The sequence below is a fragment of the Globicephala melas genome, chromosome 2, assembly GCF_963455315.2.
Source record: "Globicephala melas chromosome 2, mGloMel1.2, whole genome shotgun sequence".
Taxonomy (NCBI): domain Eukaryota; kingdom Metazoa; phylum Chordata; class Mammalia; order Artiodactyla; family Delphinidae; genus Globicephala; species Globicephala melas.
Window position 1 is genome coordinate 91172818 of NC_083315.2, and position 24473 is coordinate 91197290.

Consider the following 24473-nt stretch of genomic DNA (forward strand, 5'->3'; position numbering starts at 1 on the left):
TTAAATGATAATAATAAATATCTTTAAAATCCATTCTTACTCTTTATCTTTCCTCACATTTCTGAATGCTTGAAAATACCTGGTAAATTAGTGCAGTATAGTGTAGTGTAATGTGATTAGAAAGCTGTTTTGTGTTGTGAAATTACTTTATAAATGATTGGTAATATCTTATTTGTGGGAAGATCTGTAACTGTTTGAGTGCTTACTATATGCTAGAAACAGTGTTACTGAACGCTAGGCTCATTCATACATATCCTGCTTTAATATCTTATATCTCTCATATCTAATTTATGCATAAGATCTTCCATTTTTTTTACAACCCTTTTTAAGAGTGTAAATGTTCATGGTAAAAGAATTTAAAAATCAAACAGAAGAATAATGTGAAAAGTAAAAGATTTTTTCTCTTAGCCCTTCACTCTCCTTCTCTAACCACTCTTACTGGTTTCTTGTGTTTTTTTCCAGAAACGTTCAATACATATTTTAATCTATTTATCCACATATATACATACATATATATATATAAAATTATATAGAATCATAATCAGATATAAATTCATATAATCATATGATTTATGGATATATTTGGATATATAATCATGTGATTATATAAGATGTGTATAATAATATTATGTGTGTGCCTGTGTGTATGTGTGTGTATAAAATCTCCCTCCCTACCCATAACCCCCAACCATGTGTGGAATCATACTAGTATATACTGTCCTGCAACTTGATGTGACCCTTTAGATTCAGACAGTAAGACTCATTTTCTATGCTCCTTTATGTTCTACAGAGGAGTGATCCTTCAAAAATACCAATAGGATCATGTCACCCCCGACCATTGCTAAAACACTTCAGGGTCTTCCTTTACTCAGGTAAATCCACCCACCTTAGATTAACATGGCATACAAAACCTTGAACTGATGCCTGCCTGCTTCTCTAGCCTCATTTCTTGAAACTGTTGGGCTTACACTCAGAGTGTTGGTCATCCTGAACTTGTTTTCAATTTCTTAAACAGTTTATAGCTTCTCATCTGCAGTTGGCTTCCTCTGTCTCATACTTTGGATAAGTACTTTAGTCTCAGCATTTATAAAAATCCACAGGTAGAATAAGATTTAAAGAAGTAAAGCAAAGTACAATTAAGAACTTCACTTTTTTCCTGAGCATTTAATTTCCAAAAGTATATGTGCTTAAAAAAATGTGATCCTATTAACTTGCTTGTTCCCTTTTCCTCAATAAGGTTATTACAGGATTTATTTATTTTTAAATTTTAATTTCTTATAACCAAATTTAACAAATAGTTTAGTCAATCAGTTCTACAAAATTTGTTATGAAAAGCAGTAGTCCAGGTTCTGGTTCCAGATAAGATGGAGTAAGCACACTTCACCCTGTCTCTCCCACTGAATGCAGCTATAAGACCTGGACAGAATGCTTGGAGTGGCTATTTGAGGACTCTGAAAAATAAATAGTAGGAGGCAGATTGGGGAAGAAGACCAGAATTCAAAGTACTACTGAACCGGCGGTGAGTTTACCATTTTTTTTTTTCTTCCAGTACGCCCCAGCCTGAACTTAATGTATCCTGAAACTTGGACGTGAGCATTATTAACGTGGACAGAAAAAGCACCAAGAGAAGCCCTCTAGTTCTGACTCAAGGATCAGGAAAGGGGTCTCCTAATATTCAGAGAAAATGTGGCAATCCCACATTTTCTCTTTTTTCTTTTTTTCCCCCCTTTTCTTCATTCTCTTGCCCCCAAGGCCTCAAGCAATCCTGGGCAGTAGCTGCAGTGGCGTCAGTGGGGCAGGCAGGAGCCTAAATCTCAGAGGGAAGGAAACCTTCCAAATCCCATTGCTTTTCTTCTCCCTCTGCTCTTCTGTTGCTTGGCCCTTATGTGGGCACAGTTACAGGAAGTACATGGCAGAATGGGGTTAATGAAGCCCCAGCTTTCTGCTGGAAGGCTGAAAAAGCGAAGCCCCAGGAAACCAAAAGATTGCAGGAGAATGAGGAGCTTGGGAAACTGATCACTTAAAGTTGCTCACCGACTTCTGTGCTGACTTCCAAGCTGTGCGTGCATGAGTGTGATCCTAAACAGCATACAAAACATTGAGGACTGAATTATGGGATAGACCACCCCCAAGCCCCAAACTGGACACTGCGTGGAATGATTATGGAACACATTCAGTATGACTACAAAGGCTTTGCAAACTGAACTGAAATTGGAAATGCAGCCTGCAGAAGGATGGTCAGAACTTGAAGTGTGAACCCAACTGGGTCAATTACTGGCTAAAACAAAAACACCAACATTCTTGGTGGGACTTAAATAAGACTCAGATTCTCATAAGATAATATTCAAAACGTCCAGAATACAATCTTGAATTACTCAGCTTAAAAAGAACCAGTGAAATCTGAACTCACATGGGAAAAGACAGAAAACAGATGCCAGTGCCAGGATCACAGATGTTAAAATTATCTCAAAAAGACTTTTAAAATCAGCTATTATGACCATATTCCAGGAATGAGTGGGAAGATAGAAAGTCTCAGCAAAGAAATAGAAGATATAAAGAAGAACTAAACGGAAATTTTAGAACAGAGGAATACAATAATGGAAGTGAAAAACTCATTGGATGGGCTCGGTAGCAGAGAGGATATAACAGATGAATAAGTCAGTGAACTTAAAAATAGATAAGTAAAAATCCAATTTGAAGAATAGAGAAAAAAAGTTAAAAATAAATAAATAAGCAGCTTCAGAAACCTTGAGACTATCATAAGACCTAACATTTGTGTCATCAGAGACCCAGAATGTGAAGAGAACGGTTGTGGTGTGGCAAAAATATTTGAAGAAATAATGGCATACTGATTGGAAAGGAAGAAATAAAACTGTCTCTATTTGCAGATGGCATGATTGTATATGTGGAAAATCCCAAGGAATCCACAAAAAAATTCCACAATAAATGAGTTTAGCAAGTGGTTCAACGTCAGCCTACAAAAAGCAATCATATTTCTGTGTACTAGCAATAAACAATTGAAAACTGAATTTTAAAAAATCCATTTATAGTAGCTCTCCCAAAATGAAAGAATTAGGTATAAATGTAGCAAAATATGTATGAGATCTCTATGCTGAAAACTGTAAAACCCTGATTTTAAAAAAAAGTAAGACAATTTAAATAAATGGAGAGACATATATTCATGAATTGGAAGATTCACTATAGTTAAGATGTTGATTCTCCTCAAGTTGATTTATAGATTTAAAGCAATAACAACAGCAACAACAACAAAAATCCCAGCAGCACTGTTTGTAGTTATAGAGAAACCAATTTTAGAATTTGTATAGAAAGGCAAAGGACCTAAAACAACCAAAACAATTTTGAAAAAGAAAAATGTTGGGGGAGGGTGGGAGGGAGGGAGACGCAAGAGGGAAGAGATATGGGAACATATGTATATGTATAACTGATTCACTTTGTTATAAAGCAGAAACTAACACACCATCGTAAAGCAATTATACTCCAATAAAGATGTTAAATAAATAAATAGATATAAATTTTAAAAAAAGAAAAATGTTGGAAAAATCAAACTACATGATTTTAAAACTTAATACAAAGCTACCACAATCAAGACTGTGATATTGGCAAAGGGAGACATATAGATCAATTAAATAGATTCTAGAAATAGACTCACACAAATATGGCCAAAGTTGCAAAGTGGAAAAAGAATAGCACTTTTGATAAGTGGTGTTGGAACAATTGGACATCCAAATACAAAAATAGTGAACCTTGACCTAAACCACACACGTTATACAAAAATAAACTTAAAATGTACTGCACATCATCTTCCCAGACCAGGGCTCGAACTCGTGTCCCCTGCATTGGCAGGCAGATTCTTAACCACTGTGCCACCAGGGAAGCCCTCTCATTTCTTCTTGTACTTATAATTTTTACTTTATATTTTGATTCAGTACTATTTGATGCATATTGATCTGTGAAAGTTATATTTTCATTTGAAATTGTCTCTGATAATAATACAATATTTGTCCTGATTATTGCTTCTGAACTGGAATTTTGAACTGGAATTTGACATTGTCTTAACAACCTCAGAACCACCATGAGGATTAAATGAGATGTTACATGTCCTGAGCACTAAATAAATATCAGCTATTATATCTCAAAAATAAATAAATAAAATAAAATGTACCACATTTAAATGTGAAATATAAAGCTACACAGCTTCTAGAAGCAAACATGGAAAATCTTTGTGAGCTGGTATAAGCAAGAAGTCATTTCACATGATACCAAAATCATGATTGATAAAAGAAGAAACCGATGAATTGGACTGAATCAAATTAAAAGCTTTGCTTGTGAAAGACACTGTTAAGAGAATGAAAAGACAGATTATAAACTGGGAGAAAATATTTGCAAATCACATACCTTCAAAGGACTTATATTCAGAATATGTAAAAACTCTGAAAACTCAACAGTAAGAAAACAATCTAATTAAAAATCTTTAATGGGCTTTGGCAGAGAGGATATAGAGTGGAATATCAGCTCAGCAAAAGATGTTTAACATAACTAGCCATTAGGGGAATGCAAATTAAAGTCATGGTGAATTCCTGCTGCACATCTATTGAAATAGTGTAAAACTTTTGACAATACCAAGTGCTGACAAGGACTTAGAGCAACTGGAACCCTCATACCTTGCTGGAGGGGATGCAAATTGATACAGCTCCTCTGGAAAACAATTGAACATATACTTACCATATGTTCAATATGGATTCACTCTGTGACCCAGCAGTCCCACTCATAGGCATTTAACCTAAAGAAATGAAAACTTACATTCATACAGAAACATATATATAAATATTTATATCAGCTTTATTCTTAATTACCAAAAATATGTCCTTCAGAGAGTGAATGGCTAAATCAGCTGTGATATATCCATACAATGGAATACTATTCTGTCATAAAAAAGAATGAATTACTGATAAACACAACAATTCTTAATTTCTTCTTCTTAGGGAAATCACTTCAGGAACCTCCTAGTCTGCTCCAGTTAGGCCTGGTTATTTTCTACATTCACAGCTATTGTCCTTGGATCACCCCGCAGTTTCTTCCTGGGGACTCCCCTTGCTTCTCTTTTGTATTGTATGCCTTGTTGAATCCCTTTCTCTTTTTCATTTATTCTCATTTTAGTGAAGCACCTCTCTACTAACTTCTTGAGTAAAGGGTGCATGGGAGATATATTTTTGAGACCTCTCTTGCATGTCTGCCCTGATGTTAAAAAACACTGGCTGGATATAGAATTATGGATTGAAAATAATTTTACTTCAGAAATTTGTCTTCAGACTCACTGTAGTGGTTGAGAAAGGTAATTCCCATTGTGATTCTTATTACTTTGGCAACTTGTGTTTTTCTTTTTCTCCAGTGTTGTGCCATTTGTGTATTTTCATTTAGTAGGCCAGGCTGTGTCCTTTATTGAAACTTGCAATCTGAAAGTTTTTCTTGGGAAATTTTCTTGAATTATTTTGTTGGTGGTTTCCACCCGTTTATTTTATCTATCTTCTCTTCTGGAACACCTACCTATTATGCAGATATTGGGCCTCTTGTAGTGGTCTCCTAATTCTTTATTTTTTCTTTTTTTAAACATATATTTGTTTATACATTTTTGTAATAGTTTAGTACATTTTAAAAATAGGGTGAGGAAATCATGCTCTTTTTTTTTTCATTCTAATCATAAAAGCCTGCTAGTTTTAAATTGGCCATTGTGATAGGATAGTCTTATTTAAATGATGAACTTCCCTGTAATGGTTATCTAGACTGAAGAGTTTGGAAACTTTCTTCTGCCTTTAGCTCCTGGTGAGCTACTTAGAACCTAAAGGATTGTTAGATGGGCATTCTCATGAATGCTGATAGAAGCCTTTATTCCTTAGGCTCCTTGGCTGAATTATTTTTCCTAGGGATTTAGCTTAGAAGACACCCTTCCTTCTTTTGGTATCACTGTCAAGTTAACTCAATCAAGCTCCGAGCTCTATGATGTATTCTAATCTAATCTCTTGCTTTCTCTGTAATGCTTATTCTTCATTTTTATAAGCTATAATTTGATCTTGTACTGCCTATATTGGTCTTGTAATACATTTATTGCTTCTAACAAGATTGTAAATTCTTTGAGGAAGGGACCTAGCCTTATACTTTTCTATCTCCCATTGGTGTGGATATTTCATGAGTTATTATTAGGGTAGATACGGTTTGTTTGTTTTTGGTGAGGAGTGGGTAAATAGGAGGAGTAAATGATAGATAGATAAGGAAGCTACTTTTGTTGTATCTTTAGTAGTCTAATTGTCCAGCTTTGCAGAATCCCCTTATTTGCTAATTTGTAATTAACCTGGAATTTGTTCTTTGAATTCCAGAACATCCCCATTTAATGGGTTAGGGATACTTTTAGCTCAGGTTTTCACTTTATTACTAAATGGCTTCTTTTATTTAAAAAGAAAAATAACTGATGCCCATTTTGATTGATTTACTTTCCTCTAGCAGCAAGTTATGTAAAATTACTTGCCTTTTGCATGACATTTTACTCTTATTAATATTTAACAGTGGGATGTCGACCACCAAACCACCACCTGCCATAGTTTTAAGCTCTTGAAAGCAAGAATAGTAGATGATCATCTGAAATTGTAAGAACAAAAAGATTGTTTAGGTTATGGGTGATATTTTGAGTGGTTGGTAAAGATCTGGTTTGTATGTTCAGGATTCCTTTTGTCTTTTAGCAGATTTCTAAGAGTAGACACATAAACAGAAAGTTAAAATTCGTTTGTTGATATATTTCCGTGCTGTGTTTTCTTGTGGTCAACAACCTATGATTCCTAGTGATCAGTGCTGCCTTGCTGACTTCTCTTCTTTCTCTAGTTCCATCTGTGCACCAGACTCTGCTGCTCTTATTTGTCTCTAGGGAACTCTTATTTTAATTGTCTTGTTTATTTTTTCCCCCTCAGTGCCTGGCTCGGTGACTAACTTGCTAAATATCTGAAAATCTAATCCTGAGTATTAATTCGTTAATATTACCTCCTACAGGGATATTTAGATTTTTAAGAGCTGTATTTGATTTGAGGAGGCAAGGTTGAGGGAAATAAATGTGAACAAAAAATAAGGTAGAACATTTGTGAGGGACAATAAAAAAGAAACAGACTTCAGAGTGTATAATTCTTGCTAAACTGAAGGAAATGAGGTTTGATAAGTAATGTAGAATGAATCTTGAATTCCAGGCTCACCATTTTAATCTTATTTCTTCAGGCATTATTGTTTATGGTCTCTTGAGCAGGCAAATGATAAAAACAGTTACTTGGGGGAGATATCCTATGAATAGTGTGTGGGTAGTGACATTATGGGACATGTTTGGCCTGGTCCACTGAAGTACAGTCAGATTTGACAGAATGGATGGTGCCAAAGAGAGGCACATGCTAGGTGAGCCTGGTCAGTAGAGCCAAGATTTGAACTTATGTCTGTCTCCTCCCAAAATTAGTGCTCATAATCACTAAGCTTTAATGATAGTAATAGGGAGCATATATTGAGCATTTATTAGGTACCAGGCAGTATATTAAGGATTAGACATACTTTAGCTGATTTCACTTGTGCAGTAACTCTTAGGTAAGTGCTATCTTACTCTTCATGTGGCTTGTAGAAGTTAAGTAACAAACTAGCAAGTGAAAAAGCTGATATTTAGCTCAAGCAGTCTTGAGCACATGCACTTTTCCTACACACCAAGCTGAAAGATTCAGAGGTGGGATATGCTTTAGTTATATTTTGATGGTTTCCTTGGCTGTGCAGAAACTTTTTGATTTAGTGTAATCCCACTTGTTTATTTTTGCATTTGTCATCTTTGCCCTTGTTGTCAAGTCCAAAAAAATCATTGCCAAGGCTGATGTCAAGGAACTTACCCCTTGTGTTTTCTTCCATGAGTTTTATGGTTTCAGGTCTTATGGTCAAGTCTTTAATCCATTTTGATGGATTGTTGATAGTTGATTTTTGTATATGGTATAAGATAGGGTCTACTTTTCATTCTTTTGTATGTGGCTGTCCATTCGATGCTCTTTTTTCCTGCGATTATCTTCGCCATATTGTGAACTTTATCTTCATGTTGGTTTCTTTCACAGTTGAGAGACGATTGCCCATAGCAACTGGAAGGGGGCTATATTCTTTCTCTTTAAGTGTAACATCGCTTCTCATAATTATATGAAGGTATTGAGTTTTGCTCTGATTAGAACATCCCTGAAACAATTATACTTGTTAGAGTAATATCATGCATTGATTATCTTAAGTCTTGAATATCTAGTTTTCTTTCCATCATCAAAGTGATCTCAATTTCTAGATTATTCTGATTGGCTTAGAGCAATTAATGCCCAGCCTTGCCGGAGAGTGAATCAGACTCATTGAGATAGTGGATATACAATTGAGGAAGATCGTTCCCCAAGGGAAATTTGGGTGCTGTTAGTATGGAGGAATGAACACTGAATAGTTAATCAAGAAAATGATTTATAAATATATTATCTCATTTAATTTTTTTCAATAGCTCTGCTGAGGAAACCGAGACTTGTTCAAGGTCCCATAATTACTAAGTGGCAGAGCTGAAATCTAACTCAAAGCCAACATTTTTTCTTTACAGCAGTATTGTGTCTCCTTCAAAGAAAAATAATAGGTTGTCCTGCATCATATATGGCATTAATGACCCTACCTTCTAAGATTCAAAAGTGATTTTCTACAGATTCCTTATTTAAAACTTAATCATCACAAGGTACCAAAAGTTACGGGGTACCGCTTAACAGTACTTAGAAGGAAATTTATAGCAGTAGACACCTACATTGTGAGGCCAGAAAGATCTTCAGTAAATAACCTAACCTACCACCTTATGACACTAGAAAAAGAAGAGCAAATTAAACCTAAAGCAAGCAGAAGGAAGGAAATAATAAAGATTACAGTGGAAATTAATAGAAGAAAACAGAAAAACAATGGGGAAAAATTCACAAAACCAAAAATTGGTTCTTTAAAAAAATGAACAAAATTGACAGACCTTTAGCTAGACAGACCAAGAAAAAAAAGAAGACAAATTACTAAAATCAGGAATGGAAGAGGGGACATTTCTGCTGACCTTACAGAAATATAAAATGGATTATAATAAGGGAATGCTATGGACTACATGACAAAAAAATAATTTACATGAAATGGACAAATTCCTAGAAAGACCTAAACTGTTGAAACTGACTCATGAAGAAATAGAAAATCTGAATAGATTTCCTTCTCAATCTCCTTCACCATTTCCTTTTTCCTTCCCTGACGTGTTGGTGTTCTGGCGTTGACCCAGTTCTCTCAAACTATCCATCTTCTTTGGGTAGTCAACTCCGTTGACAATACACAGATCTATTATTTTATATAGTTGACCTCTGTTAAACTCTACCCTTAAATTTCTAACACAACTTGCATGTCCTATAGATAAATCGGTGCAAAATCCCCAAACCAGAAATCATTATCCTCTCTCATACTTTTTTTTTTTTTTTTTTGTGGTACGCGGGCCTCTCACTGTTGTGGCCTCTCCCGTCGCGGAGCACAGGCTCCGGACGCGCAGGCTCAGCGGCCATGGCTCACGGGCCCAGCCGCTCCGCGGCATGTGGGATCTTCCCGGACCGGGGCATGAACCCGTGTCCCCTGCATCGGCAGGCGGACTCTCAACCACTGCACCATCAGGGAAGCCCTATCCCCTCTCATACTTTTGTCTTGGTTTATATTAATGCAGTTTACCTTGTCCACTTAGCTTAAGCTAAAAGTCTTCCTTCACTTTCTTCTCTTCCATAATCTGTCTTTTCTGTCTCTTAAAGCTTAACCTGAAAGCTTAATTCTCACTCCAGTGCTTTAATTTGAACCTTCCTTATCTTTTACCTCGTCTGTCGTTTTAACCTCCTAATTGATCTCCCTGCCTTAATCTCTTACATAAATCAACATCTAATGGTGAACAGCATTACCTTTCCAAAACACAGGCCAAATCATGTAGCTCTCATGCTTGAAAACCTTTGAACTACCTCCTCCCATCCCCACCTGTCACCCATTATCTAATAATGAGTCAAATCTGAATTCCTTTATGTGGCATATAAGACTTCAGTGTACTTTTCTTGCCTCAGCATGCCCCCCACCTGAGCCTACGTTTTAACTATTATCCAGCCCTCTAGCCTTGTTAACTCTATTAATTATCTTTCACGTATGCTTGGATCCTTCACACTTTGTGTCTTCTTAGAATACTCTTCTCATATATTTAAAATTTAGTGATTTAACTCTCATGAAAAGCCTCATAAACAAAATTTTCACATATTCTGTGTGTTCACAGCAATTTGTCTATAATGTAGAGCTCATCATACTGTATTACAATTTTTTGTTTATATATCTGGGCTGCGAATTCCTTGAGGGCATGGGTCTTAATTTATCTTGTATTCCTAGTGCCTACTTTAGTTTTTGGCACATAGTAGGTCCTCTTGTCTGTGTTTTGTCATAGTCTTTATCTTTTAGTTTTAATATTTATTTACAAGGTGTTACTTGACTTTAAAATCTGTTTCAATTGTTTCTGGCGTAATGGATAAGAACAAAGGCTCTAAAATCAAACTGCTCCATCATTTTCCAGCTGTGGGGTCTTGAACAAAGTACTTAACCTCACTAAGCCACCATTTTCACATTGGAAAAATAGGGAAAATAATAATACTTATGCTATTAAGTTGTGAGGATTAAGTACATATAAAGCATTAATATAATGCCTAGCATAGTATGCTTCCTATTATGCATGCTTTATTAGTTATTGTTATTTCTATTAATTTGTTCATTCACAAATATCAGTCAGGTGTTTCACTCTTTGCCAGGTACTGTGGGGTAGGTAACAGAACAGACAGACATGGTCCCTGTACTCATGGAGTGATACCTCAGTTTGTACTAGTTATTATAAAAGTTATTTTAAGAATTGCTCTAAGTGGTGGTGAAGAGTTACTGTTTCAGTTAAATTGTAGTTTCTCCGTACTTCCAAAGATTTATACATATTTACTGAACTAACTTTATTAAGTAGTTTCATTAATTGCATATATCTAAAATATAAGATCAGTAGTGTACTATGTTATAATGTATGAGATAAGAACTCATTAAGCTCTTGCCTAAAGCAGTGAAGATGTACCAGGGAATCCTAGAAAATTTGCTACTGACTTTGTGTTTTTGGTTACCCAGTATAAAGGGTCTAGTTTATTTGATTTTTATCGTTTTAAAAGTAGGATGGTTTTAGTATCAAGAGATAAATAGTATTCTGACGTGACTTATCATAAAGACATTTTTAAAAGGGCATTCCTAGAGGAGTTAAATTTCACATGGTCTTTTGTTATTAGATGATTTAAACGTCTTTGTAATAGAGATGCTGCATTTAAATGTTACATGATAGGAAGGTGGAATCTTGAATGGATAATAAGAAAATACTTTAAAATGATTTTTTAATTGTTTCTATGAAGCTGAGGAAAAGAGTAAGTTACCAATTGGTGGTCATTTTAATCCTTTCATCCTTACTACAATTTATTAGATGACTTAGTTTTGCAAACATATGTAAAATATATGTAAGGTGATGTACATACATTGTACACATTGTGAATTATTGTTCCCATTGCACCTGTTCTTGCTAGTTATGGCTCTTTTCAACAAAAGCACAGAGAATGAGAGAACAATGTGACAACCTAGATGCAAAAGAGAAGTGTGGAATTATTAACTAAATTAAATCTGGACTGTATTTATATTTTAAATCAGTCAGTGGACTAATTCTTTTTGATTGTTGGGATGTATTTCTTAACAGTCTATCAAAATTTGTCATTCTAGCTCTTGGTCTGTGACTTCCTCTCTTTTTAGGCAAGCTTATTCAAAGATTGCCCTCATTGTCTCATGTTCCATTTACTCTTTAACCCATAATAGACTAGATTCTGCCCTTTCCACTCACCAGTGACTTGCTAATTTTTTATATTAATGAGCACTTCTCAGCCTTTCTATAGTATTTGTCACTGGCCACTTCCACCTTAAAATGCTCTTCTCCTTTGGATTCTGTGATCTATATCCATTTCTTATAGTTTGCTCTCAGGCTGTTACTGTTTCCTTCATGGGCTCTTTTATTTCTGCTCATGCTTTAAATGGTTCATTTTGTAGAATTCTGTTCTTCGGTTTCTTTTCTTCTCATTATTTATTCTTTCAACTTGGAAATCTTCATTTATGTTTGTAGTTCCATCTGCCTTCCATGAACCAATCCTTCCCCAATGTATTTCTGGAGTTCAGCTTTTTGTCTCAGCACCAGGCTTGAAATTACAATTGTCTACTGAATTCAGCTGGTTGTCCTCAAACTCAACATTCTGATATCCCTTAAAATCTATGCAACCTACTATATTCTCTTATTTTGGTACAACTTTTACTTGTGCCAATTTCTAGTCAAAAAGTATATCTTTAGTATCTCTCAGATTTATCCTGTTTTTTAATCTATCTATAATACATAAGATTCAAAAAAAAGGTTCAAACCCTTATTCTTTCTCTTGAGATATTGTAACTGTCAGCAGAGTGACCATTCTGCCTCCATATTTGAGCTCTCTGTAGTCGATCTTCCTCATTGCTACCATAGTGATGTTCTAAAATGGAATGTTTTAAGTGTTTATCTTTTAGATGCTTCTCACTACACAGCAGTAGTTTCCAAATACCTGGATGTTTCAAAATCATCCATGGCCTGTCTGCTTTTGGGTCATTTAGAGAACTTTTGAAAGCTCATATCCTGTATCTTCCGCCACAGATTCTGAATCAGTATAAAGTTTAGGAGTTTTCAAAAAGTTTCCCAGATGATTTTGATAAGCAGCCAGGGTTGGAAAATATTGACTTATACATATGGTTCAGATTCCTTATCGTGGAGTCCAAGACCCTTCTGGATTTGGTGCCTGCCTGTTTCTCCAGCATCATCTCATTCTATTCTCCCTCCCTTCATTAACTGTTCTCCAGCCTGATTCCCTCTTCTGGCCCTGGAATCCACCAGTCCTGATCCTCTTTTAGCACCTTTGTTTGCTTTTGCTGAATCAGGGGCAGGACCCTAGCCTCTGTCTGCTCCATCTCTGCTTCCCTCTGCATTCTAGCCACTAGCAGCTCCTTGGATTTCACATGTGGAACTCAGGTTGAAAACCGCTGAGCAAATCCAAATCAATAAGGCCCAGAAAGATGAAGGGACTCACTGAGTCTATAATGGTGAATGGCAGACCATATCTAAAATTCAGGGTTTATATTCCTAACATAGTTCTTATTTATCGCTCTTCTGTGCTTTCAGATGTATGATGTCTGGGCAAGTTGATCTGAAATGACCTCTTAATTCTTTCCTTCCTAAATAAATTATCATTCATTTGTTCCCTCATTTACTTGTTTATTTATTCATTTAGTAAACATTTATTTGACTACAGAAAGAGCAGTGTAGGATATGGAGAGAGATGGGTAGAAAATTTGAATAATACTAATTTCCTGTCCTTAAGGTTCTTAAGATAGGTCCTTTACATTCGATCATAAAATACTATACAGAAAAACAAATTATTAATTTTTAAGAAGAGAAACTATAGTATAACCTTTTCTACTATCTTCTTTCTTTCTTTCTTTTATCCAGGGAAAGACCATGTTTGTAGATTTATTGGCTGTGGGAGGAATGATCGATTCAACTACGTGGTCATGCAGTTGCAGGTAGGTTACTTTGAAAATGTATCTTAAAATTGTCCAGTTTTGATCAAAATACCTAATTATAGTAGATATGAATAAAATTAACAACATTCTTGGTATCATCTCAGAATGTTTTATACTATGCAGATGGAACTTTAAACAGACCTGATAACAGATTTTTCCAAAGATGGAAGGGTTGTCTCTGTCAACTATTTAGTTGATGCATATCTTCATTGATTGTCATCATTGCAAAGTTTTTGATCCCCACATGGATTGCTGGATATAATATGAGTTTTGTCCTATCCCTGTCCCTTCCTTCTCCACCTTTCACTACCTTAAGGGCTCTAGTTTTCCATTTTCACAAGTATCAACCTTGACTGCTTGAAAATTTAAAAATAAGATGAGATAGAGGAGAAATGCCATTCCTCTTTCTCTTTATCATTAACATAGCTCTGTTCCCCTATCCTTTAGATGGAAAGTGGAGTTGGGTTGGGTAGCAGATGCAAGAAATTCAGAAAGGGAGCATTGAAGTAATGACTACAACAAGGAGAAGAGAGAAATCACCCCATTCTCTCTGACACTGCCTCTGCCCCTGAATGAACACACACACACACACACACACACACACACATACACACACACACACACAGCTCTGAACCTGTAGTCACCATCAGGTGACTATGTGTGACTATGTGTGAATATGTGTAAAAGCCATAGTTCAGGGACTTCCCTGGTGGTGCAGTGGTTAAGAATCTGCCTGCCAATGCAGGGGACACGGGTTCGATCCCTGGTCCAGGAAGATCCCATATGCCACAGAGCAACTAAGCCCGTGTGCCACAACTACTGAGCCTGCGTGCTGCAACTACTGAAGCCTGTGCGCCATAGAGCCCATGCTCTGCAACAAGAGAAGCCACCACAATGAGAAAGCCCGCACACCACAATGAAGAATAGCCTGTGCTCGCTCCAACTTGAGAAAGCCCACTTGCAGCCACAAAGACCCAACACAGCCAAAATAAATAATAAAAAAATAAAATAAAATAAAGGCCATGGTTCACTTTGCTGCCTAGTTTAGGGTCCTCACTTCATCTTTAGCAAAGTTTGTTTTAGGCATTTGGTTCTTTTATTTATTTATTTTTTCAACTTAGCTACATAGTAGTGATTTCAGAGACATAGATCCTGGCCTAAATTCTTCCTCTTCTTTTTTTGTTTCCCTCAGCTATCCTTCAGCATTTGATTTAGATCTATAGATATTAATCTCCCTGCAGACTGTAGCCTTAAAGTCTTTGAATCATGTGATTCACTACTCTTGAGCCAGCATAGTTTTGTTTCTTCAAGTAGCTATCCCTGTATCTTTTTAGGTCATTAGTATGGACCATTCTGTCTTTCACTTTGACCAATAATAATATAACTTTTTGTATGCTATTTTATAGTTTTCTTCTGGATTTATCATGCATCTTATTTGATCCTTATCATATCCCCTGAAGAGGATAGGACAGGTTTTATCCCCATTTTGCAAATGAAGAGACTTAAGCTCAAGGAGGTTTGTGGTTTGCCTGAGACTGACTAACTTGATGGGTGTTAGGACTTGATGGAAGCCTGAGGCCAATATTCTTGGCACAATAAAACTATTTTTGTCTTTAGGCTACTACTGACTGGAGAACATGGACAGTCTTTTTTAGTCTGCAGCCTCTCTCTCAGTCCTAGCATATACTCGGTTTTATTTTATTTGCACTTAACCTTAGTCTCACTTTCTGGAAATGGGAAGGCTCCTAGTCTGGGAGGACTAAGGAGGCTGGTGTATATCAGATAACGATGGCTTTTGTGACCTTTGGCAAGCGCCTATGGACCCATACAAGAACCTTTCAATTTGACTTGCATGCTGTATTCTTTCCTGTCATGCGGAAATTAACCCACCATTAACCTCCCATCCCTACAGTTATGGTTGACTTGATTTGAGGCAAGACTAAAGCTGTTATAACTGTTCAAGGGTTCTTTCTCTTATTTGACATACTGAAGATGGCTGCTGGGGTTTCCCACATATATTTTAATAAAATGTATATGCTCAGACCCAGCTTCTCACTGACATTTCTAATTTTTTCTAAAAACCCTCATTGTTCTGAAGTTAACTTCAGTCTTTTCCTCCTGGCAATTCAGTTATATAATATCTGCTGTTAAAAATTTTAAGGAATAATCCTGTTTCTCTTGTAGAAATTCTAGCTATTTACCATTAAAATGGGTCTGAAATCTAATAGGGTTCAAGCAGTCACACATGTTTCTTTTCTCATTTCTACTAGGAAGACCTTGGCCAGGTCTCATTTCATATCCTGTCACTATTGAGGCTTTACATGATCATCCTTAGTATAGCCAAAGGGTGATATTTTGTGATAGGCATATCACCTAGGAAGGGGCAAAAAATGCCTGTAGCCAGTACAGATGTGGATCTAGATTGCCTAACATCAGGACTGCTCTCTCTCTATATTTTATATATATATATATATATATATATATATGTATATATATATGTAAGCCCAACTGCTATATATTTTGAAACTTTTTATTATTGTGGAAAAATTAAACATAAAAGTAGAGCGAATAGTATAATGAATATCTATGTACTCACCACCCATCTTCAGTCATCATCAATATATGGCCAATCTTGGGCTTCCCTGGTGGCGCAGTGGTTGGGAGTCCGCCTGCCGATGCAGGGGACACGGGTTTGTGCCCTGGTCCGGGAAGATCCCACATGCCATGGAGCGGCTGGGCCCGTGAGCCGTGGCCGCTGAGCCTGCGCGTCCGGAGCCTGTGCTCCACAACGGGAGAGGCCACAGCAGTGAGAGGCCCGCGTACTGAAAAAAAAAAAAAAATGGCCAATCGTATCTGAGGTGTAGTCTCTCTTTCCTCTCCTTCCCCAGATAATTTCAAAGAAAATCCAAGGCATATTTTATCTGTAAGTATATCAATATATATTTCTGAGAGTCAAGGATTCTTTTTTTCCCACTGTTAACCATAATGCACAATAGTATCTTAATAACATCAATTATCAAGTCAATCTTTAGATTTTCTTGATTGTTTCTCTCCCTTATTATTATTTTTTATATTTGTTTTACTTGAATCTGGTTCCAGACAAGGTTCACACATTGTATTTTGTGCATACATATCTCTTAAGCCTCTTTTAATCTTTAGGTTCCCTCTCATTTTTTTTTCTTACAGTTTTCTTTTTGTTGTTTGTATTGTCATTGATAAAAACAGAGTCATTCGTCAGGCAGAAGTTTCCATATTCTGGATTTTGCTGATTGTCTCCATGTGGTGATATTTAACATGTTCTTCTGTCCCCTGTATTTTCTATAAACTTGTGATTAGATCAGATTCCACTTTTGTTTTATTTGGCTAGAATACTTCAGAGGTGGGTTGTGTGCTTCCTATTTGTATCACATCAGTAGGCAGTGTCTGGTGGTCTCTCTTTTAGTTATGTTAAGATTGATCAGTGAGGTTTCAGGGCCATCAGCCTCTCCATCCATTTTAAAGTTCCCAGTGATTTTTCTTTTAGGTTTTATCAACCCATTAGTAACCACTGCCTAGATTCATTACTTCAGTGGGGTTGCAAATAACACTGTTGTAATTTTATAATTTCTTCTTTATTAGCTGGAATTCTTTAAAAAGCACTCCACCAACTATCAGGTTATCCTAAGGTACATTTCACACAGAAGGGAAGGACTAATGTTTGATTCTTTTATTTAAAAGTTTTCAGAATAATGAGTTGGTTCCTCAGTAGGGAACCTTGATAGCATCCTTACTTTCTGATTCCTCTTAATGATAAATGGTATTTAGAGATGACAGCCTAGATGCAATGGGTGCCTGCTGCAGTTGGGTTGGTCATTGTTTTAAATTCTTTTCAAGTGGATAGGTTCAGGATTTTTTTTTTTTAAAGAAAAAATATATCATAGTTCATACTGATATTTCCAGTTCAAATTTGTGGCGATAGAATTGCTGGCATATAACTTCTTTGATTTTGTGGCGATAGAATTGCTGGCATGTAACTTCTTTGATTTTATATTTTCATCTCTTTGCCTAATATATGTGGATGAAATGATATGGTTAGAATTTACATGAGAATAATCCAGTATATGTGTGTAGGAAGGGAGATGTTGTGTGTTGCATAGGGGGAGGGGAGGAGTGGATAACAGATGAAACAAGATTGGCCGTTAATTGATAATTGTTAATTCTGGGTGATGGATAGGTATATGAGAGTTCATTCTTTTTTTAGTGGCTGCATAACAGTCAGTAAGATGACTGAACCATAATTTATTTAACCATTTCATTTATTGATGGATGTATAGATTGTTTTAAGTTTTTATCTATAACAAATAATAATCACCTGTAATATATAGCCTGAAGTATAATTTGGTGGATCAACCTGCATGTATGTACCATGTTAATAATTCTTTTCCCCATACCCTTGCCAGCTTTGTTTTTATCTTCTCAGATTTTGTTAATTGATACCTTAGATTTATGTTTTAAAAGATTTAAAATTTAAAAAGCATTACTAATATCATAAATACACTTTAATTGATTTCCTTTCAAAAACTTTTATGATGGCAGAATTTGTTTACAAATAAAGTTCCAGTATTACCTTAGGTATATATTTGGCAGTCAAAATACTGATTTTTGAAGGAAAAAATTATTGAAATGCTAATAAAAGTTATTAGGTACATGACCTCATGGAATTATAAAACTTATTGCCCTAGATTATCAGTCATTTTACATTTGCTGAGGATGTAGAGAACAATAAAATAAATTCCACTAACATTAAAAAATAATAAAAAAGTTAACTACCAATTAATGCTGTGGGAAAACCTCATTTTTAAAGAGGAAATGAAGTATTAAAGGCTCCTGACTTTTCTGTAATTTTTCAATTCTTGTATTACTTGATTACTATTTAATGTTTTATTTTAAATGGTATTTAAGTCACTTAAGAATTTATTACTTTTTCAGAAGTGAATTAACTGTCTTTAGTTGAGGTAATGGTATTAGTGGTATTAATCCCAAACATACACTATAAAATTTTGGGTATAGAAAGATTAGGATGTTTAAAATTCCCTTGTGATATAGGAACCAGTTTCCATTCTTTGGGAGGTGGAACTGCAGCATCCTAGCCTGCTCTTCTCATCAGATTGCTTGTTTGAAACCTATGCAATGAGGAATCTTCTGGGTAGAGCAGCACTGTGCAGTGGAAAAAGAACACTTTCCAGTCAAACAGACTTAGATTTGAAGAACAGTTTTACCTTAACAGGTCAGAATTATTTAAAGTCTCTGAGCCTCAGTTTCCTCATCTGTAAAACAGGAATAACTTCTATTTAGGGTGCTAAGGACTAAATACAGTCATGAATGTAATACATCCGGCACAAGCTAGATAAATTCATTGCTTTTATCTACTGCTATAAGTAATCGAGTGTTTGTTTCATATCATTTTTATTTATAATAACAGTAATTAGCATTTATTGAGTACCTAGTGTGTGCCAGACAGTATTCTAAACACTACATGGATCTTGTTTAATCCTTACAAAACAGTGTAAGGTAGGTATTATGGGCCCCATTTTATAAGGAAACTGTGACACTGAAAAATTAAGTAGTTTGTATAGGAATATGTTAGGCAATAATGAGGAATTACTTCCCTGTGTATATCTTTTTTCTTAAAGCTTTTTTTTTCAATTAATTAATTTATTTTTTGTCTGTGTTGGGTCTTCATTTCTGTGCAAGGGCTTTCTCTAGTTGCGGCAAGCGGGGGCCACTCTTCATCGCGGTGCGCGGGCCTCTCACTGTTGCAGCCTCTCTTGTTGCGGAGCACAGGCTCCAGACGCGCAGGCTCAGTAGTCGTGGCTCACGGGCCCAGTTGCTCCGTGGCATGTGGGATCTTCCCAGACCAGGGCTCGAACCCATGTCCCCTGCATCGGCAGGCAGACTCCCAACCACTGCGCCACCAGGGAAGCCCGTATATATCTTTTTTAAGTAATCAAGACTATATTTTGTTATAACATCAGTGACAAAGGAAACGTGATGACTCAGAAACATATTATAGACGTAGAATAGACAAAGACAAATACTGTATGATATCACTTATATGTGGAATCTAAAAAATACAATAAACTAGTGAATAAAACCAAAAAGAAGCAGACTCACAGATATAGAGAACAAACTAGTGGTTACCAGTGGGGAGCGGGGAGAGAGGGGGTAGGGGCAGTATAGGGATAGGAGATTTTTAAAAAGGGTTATTATGGCATTATATGAAATCATGTATGAAACTTTAGAAAATTGTGAAGTTCTATAGAATTTAAAGAATCCTTCATTCAGAAAAAAAAAGTTAAAAAGAAACATAATATGTTAAAAAAACTTCGGTTATTCTTAAATTTCTCCGAAATGTTCATGCGTTATCTTAAGAGAATCTCTTCTCTTGAGTGAGAGGCTCATGATTCAGGTAAAATCCTTGCTATTTCAGTCAAAACATTTTTTAATGGTAAATGAGCAATTCTCTACTCTTCTCTTATACATTTAGTACAGTACTTGAAAGTGTTTATTTGGTTTCCACAGGGTCGGAATCTGGCGGATCTACGCCGTAGCCAGTCCCGGGGCACATTCACCATTAGCACTACTCTTCGGTTGGGTAGACAGATTCTGGAGTCTATTGAGAGCATCCATTCTGTGGGATTCTTGCACCGAGACATCAAACCGGTAGGGAGCCTTTTCCTCCAGATCACAGAATGAGTTTGCTTGGTACTCTTAATCTTATGATGGGACACAGTAAATTACAAATGTAGCTTTCTGTATTAAATACAAGGTAGTATTTTAATTTCTGTGGCAAAGATGTAAACTTAAAGTACATGTAACTTGCCTTTTAATTAAAAAAATGATAATTACAAACTATAACTTATAATAAAGAGCTTTTCTCATACAATGAAAATGTTGCTCAGCAGCCAAATTAAAAATTATTAATGCTTCACTATTATTATTGTATGTGTTAACATTGTCAGTTACTTAGCCTTACACCTAAATTAATAGTTATTCTTTGGATTTCTTTTTCCTGATATTGGTTAAAAATATGTACATATGTTGCTTTCAGATGTTGGCATTGTGTTCTTTGAACTATTTCTTTTTTTTTTTTCTTTTTTTTTTAAATTAGAACCTTTCAACAGTCTATTCCTCTTCCTTGCTTTTTTTTTTTTTTTTTTTTGGTGCGGTACACGGGCCTCTCACTGTTGTGGCCTCTCCCGTTGCGGAGCACAGGCTCTGGACGCGCACGCTCAGCGGCCATGGCTCACGGGCCCAGCCGCTCCGCGGCATGTGGGATCCTCCCGGACCGGGGCACGAACCCGTGTCCCCCGCATCGGCAGGCGGGCTCTCAACCACTGCACCACCAGGGAAGCCCTGAACTATTTCTCAAGTGACAAATTATACTTATAAGAAACCATCAGTTATGAAGGAGCTTGATTTTTCTCCTGAGTGCTACAGTGCCAATATATAGTATTTTTTTCTATTCTGTCTTTTCTTAGAAATTGTCATTTCTGTAACTGTGAAATATGTCTTTATTTTCTCTTTCTTGGTTTTTGTATTACAAGGAGAAATAACCCATTTCTGATATGCTGTATTTACTATAAATTTATCATATGTTGGTTGTTGCAGTTGAAAATTATTTCCATCTGTTGCTACATGATTTCTAAAATTAAACAGTTTACATGAAAATGCCAACTAAAATTAACATAGTTGAGTCAGACTTAATGTAAAATAGATTTCTCCTGCTTTTATTTTTATGTCAAGTTAAACGTCATTTTTTGAGAACCATGGTGATTGAAGAGTTTCCATTTTGATTAGAAAGCTCCCTAAGTAGAACAGTATTTTAAAATAAAACAGTATTTTAAAATAAAAGCTAACAATTCTATAACAATTTGACTTTTGACTTTAAAAAGAAAAATTCCCTTATATACCTACCTTTGCAAGTTTGTGGTCATTTAATGTTACATTTATTTTTATTAAGGGAAGAATGCAGAGTGTATTTTCCTTAAGTCTTTTTTGAAATGTGTCCTTGAATTGTATTTTAATTTTTACATGTAGTGAAATTCAGGTTCATGATGCTTATAGGAAATTCATTTCAATTTCTGAACTATGTATTCTATTTTGCTCACTCCTCGTTCCTCCCATTTTAAAAAGTAAGTAGTGACTTAGACTAGAATTTCAAGGAGCTTAGAGTACTGATTCCAGTTAAGTCAGTGTTGTGTTTTATGTAAATTTATAGTCACATAAATTTTTTGTTGCTCAAAGTTCACCTGATTCTAGGCATTAATAGAACCCACAGCAAAATTATGTATTAATATCCAGTAAACATCATTGACTAGAATAGTATATTTGGGACATGTGTATTATATAGAGTTTAAATAGAAGAATTAAAATAGAGGAAGGATAAGGTATAAGAGCTAAGTATAATAATAATATGTATATTTTCCTTCTTTATTTTTCTAGTCAAACTTTGCCATGGGTCGCTTTCCTAGTACATGTAGGAAATGTTACATGCTTGATTTTGGCTTGGCTCGACAATTTACCAATTCCTGTGGTGACGTCAGACCAGTAAGATTTTTCATGTTATTATTAAATATTTGAGAATTAACTTATTATTTATAGTGTCACGCTTTTTAAAGAAATGCTAATTGTGTATCAGAATGGATGTCATCCAAGAAGTATCATATAGATTTTATGATTACTTTATAGGTGGTGTTAATTAATTTTATTATTGAGAGTTGTGGCTTTTAAAAACATGTACATTAGACGCAGATTTAGAGTGGTCTTATAAGAACACACATTACCACTTTAGCATCAAGGGTCTTTTTTGCAGTCTGAGTCTCTGTACATCCTGTACTTCTATTTCAGTTACCGTATTTTTCATACCCAGAATTTCCATTTGGTTCTTTTTAAAAATTTCTCTTTAGTGATATTCTCTATTTGATATGGCATTGTAATTACACTTTCCTTACTTCTTTAAGTAAGGGAAAGCTTTCCTTTATTTCTTTGAACATATTTATAATGCCTACTTTGAAATCTTCTCCTGTTATATCCAACAGGAGAAGAATGTAGTCATTCTTATAGTCAGTTTCTGTTGCCTACTTTTTTTTTTTACATGTATGGGTCACACTTTCCTGTTTCTTTGCATGTCTTATATTTTTTTGTTGTTGGAAACAGGACATTTTAGATAATATATTATAGCAATTCTGGGTACTGGTCCTCCCTTCCAGGGCTTGTTAGTGTTATTTGCTTATTTATATGTTTAGTGACTGACTAGATTATTTTATCCTTCCCCCCCATCCCAGCACATAGTGTTAAGTCTCTCTCTCTTTTTTTAAAAAATAAATTTATTTATTTATTTGGCTGTGTTGGGTCTTCATTTCTGTGCGAGGGCTTTCTCTAGTTGCGGCGAGCAGGGGCCACTCTTCATCGCGGTGCACGGGCCTCTCACTGTCGCGGCCTCTCTTGTTGCGGAGCACAGGCTCCAGACGCACAGGCTCAGTAGCTGTGGCTCACGGGCCCAGTTGCTCCGCGGCACATGGGATCCTCCCAGACCAGGCCTTGAACCCACATCCCCCGCATTGGCAGGCAGACTCTCAATCACTGCGCCACCAGGGAAGCCCTGTTAAGTCTCTCTTGTTGCCCCTCAGGGAGGTGCAGCTTTAGGTCTGCCCATCGTCACCCTGGAATGACAGTGGTACTGGTAGGGCTCTCCTCCACACTTTTTCTGACCACATCCAGTTTTTAAACCTGCTGATTGCTGGCTGATTGCTGTGTTGCTTAAAACAGTGCCCCAAGACGTACATTCCTTGACAGACTAATCCAATCAAATTGTGGCTCCTAAAATGGAATAGTTTGGGGGTTTTTTGGCCGCTGCTGCAGGGTTAGTTCCCTGACCAGGAATTGAACCTGGGCCCTCAGCAGTGAGACCGCAGAGTCCTAACCACTGGACTGGCAGGGAATTCCCTTCTGAGGTTATAGTTTGATGTTTGTTCTGACCCCAGACGGGCTCCCCCACCTGTCTTATTCCCCTGGTTCTCACCTGGCCAGCCTGTGGTCTAGGCTGTATCCTCAGATCCACAAATCCTCCCAATTCTCTGTACTATAACCTCCACTATTAATGAGAGGGTCTTAAGTTTAATTAACTTCACTGTTGCAAATGAAATAAGTTCCTTTGGGAAGAGATTGGGAGATAAACTTTTTTACGGCATTCTTCTGTCTGCAGACAAAATCTCTGACCGAGGGCTCTGGAGTTGGGGGTGAGGACTATGGCAGACTTCTCTCTGAGTGACATCCTCTCTTGGGAGCAGGGCCCTCTGGTTGAGATCGGGACAGTAGCCTGAGGTCTCTTGGCTTGACTCTCCTGGCATGGAACCACTGCTTCATGAGCCAGGTGAAGGGCTTTTGGGGCCCCAGTATTTTCAGCACATCATGCCCAAGGTAGAGCCTTCATTCCATTAGTGGAAGCTGGGTGCAAGAAAGGGGCTTCCACCTCTGTACCACGCTTGCCCATGACAGCCTCGTCAGCAACAGGCAGCTGGGAGAAGATGAGAAATGCTGAAGTCCTGCTCCTACACGAAGAAAGCCCTCTGGCTCGGAACTGGGGAAGGAAGGAGCCCTGTGTTCTCGGCTGCAGCATCCTGGAGTGGAGCCACCCCTGCTGATCTGGAAGAGAGGAAGGAGGGGGAGCGGTTTTGGTTCAAATACCATAGACT

General features: G+C 36.5%; 1 protein-coding gene across 5 annotated transcripts in view; it reads left to right on the top strand.

Moving 5' to 3' along the window:
- Nucleotides 1–24473, top strand: part of TTBK2 (tau tubulin kinase 2) — a 138292-nt gene that overhangs the window by 54112 nt on the left and 59707 nt on the right. For 3 of the 5 annotated variants that reach the window (XM_060294404.1, XM_060294403.1, XM_030842692.2), the window contains 3 exons: nt 13664–13737; nt 20299–20439; nt 22222–22326. In XM_060294404.1, the coding sequence (XP_060150387.1) occupies nt 13664–13737; nt 20299–20439; nt 22222–22326 (320 nt within the window). Of the gene's footprint in view, nt 1–1446; nt 1520–5249; nt 5354–13663; nt 13738–20298; nt 20440–22221; nt 22327–24473 lie in introns of those variants that run through there. The other 2 variants (XM_030842694.3, XM_060294405.2) reach the window with 2 other exon arrangements.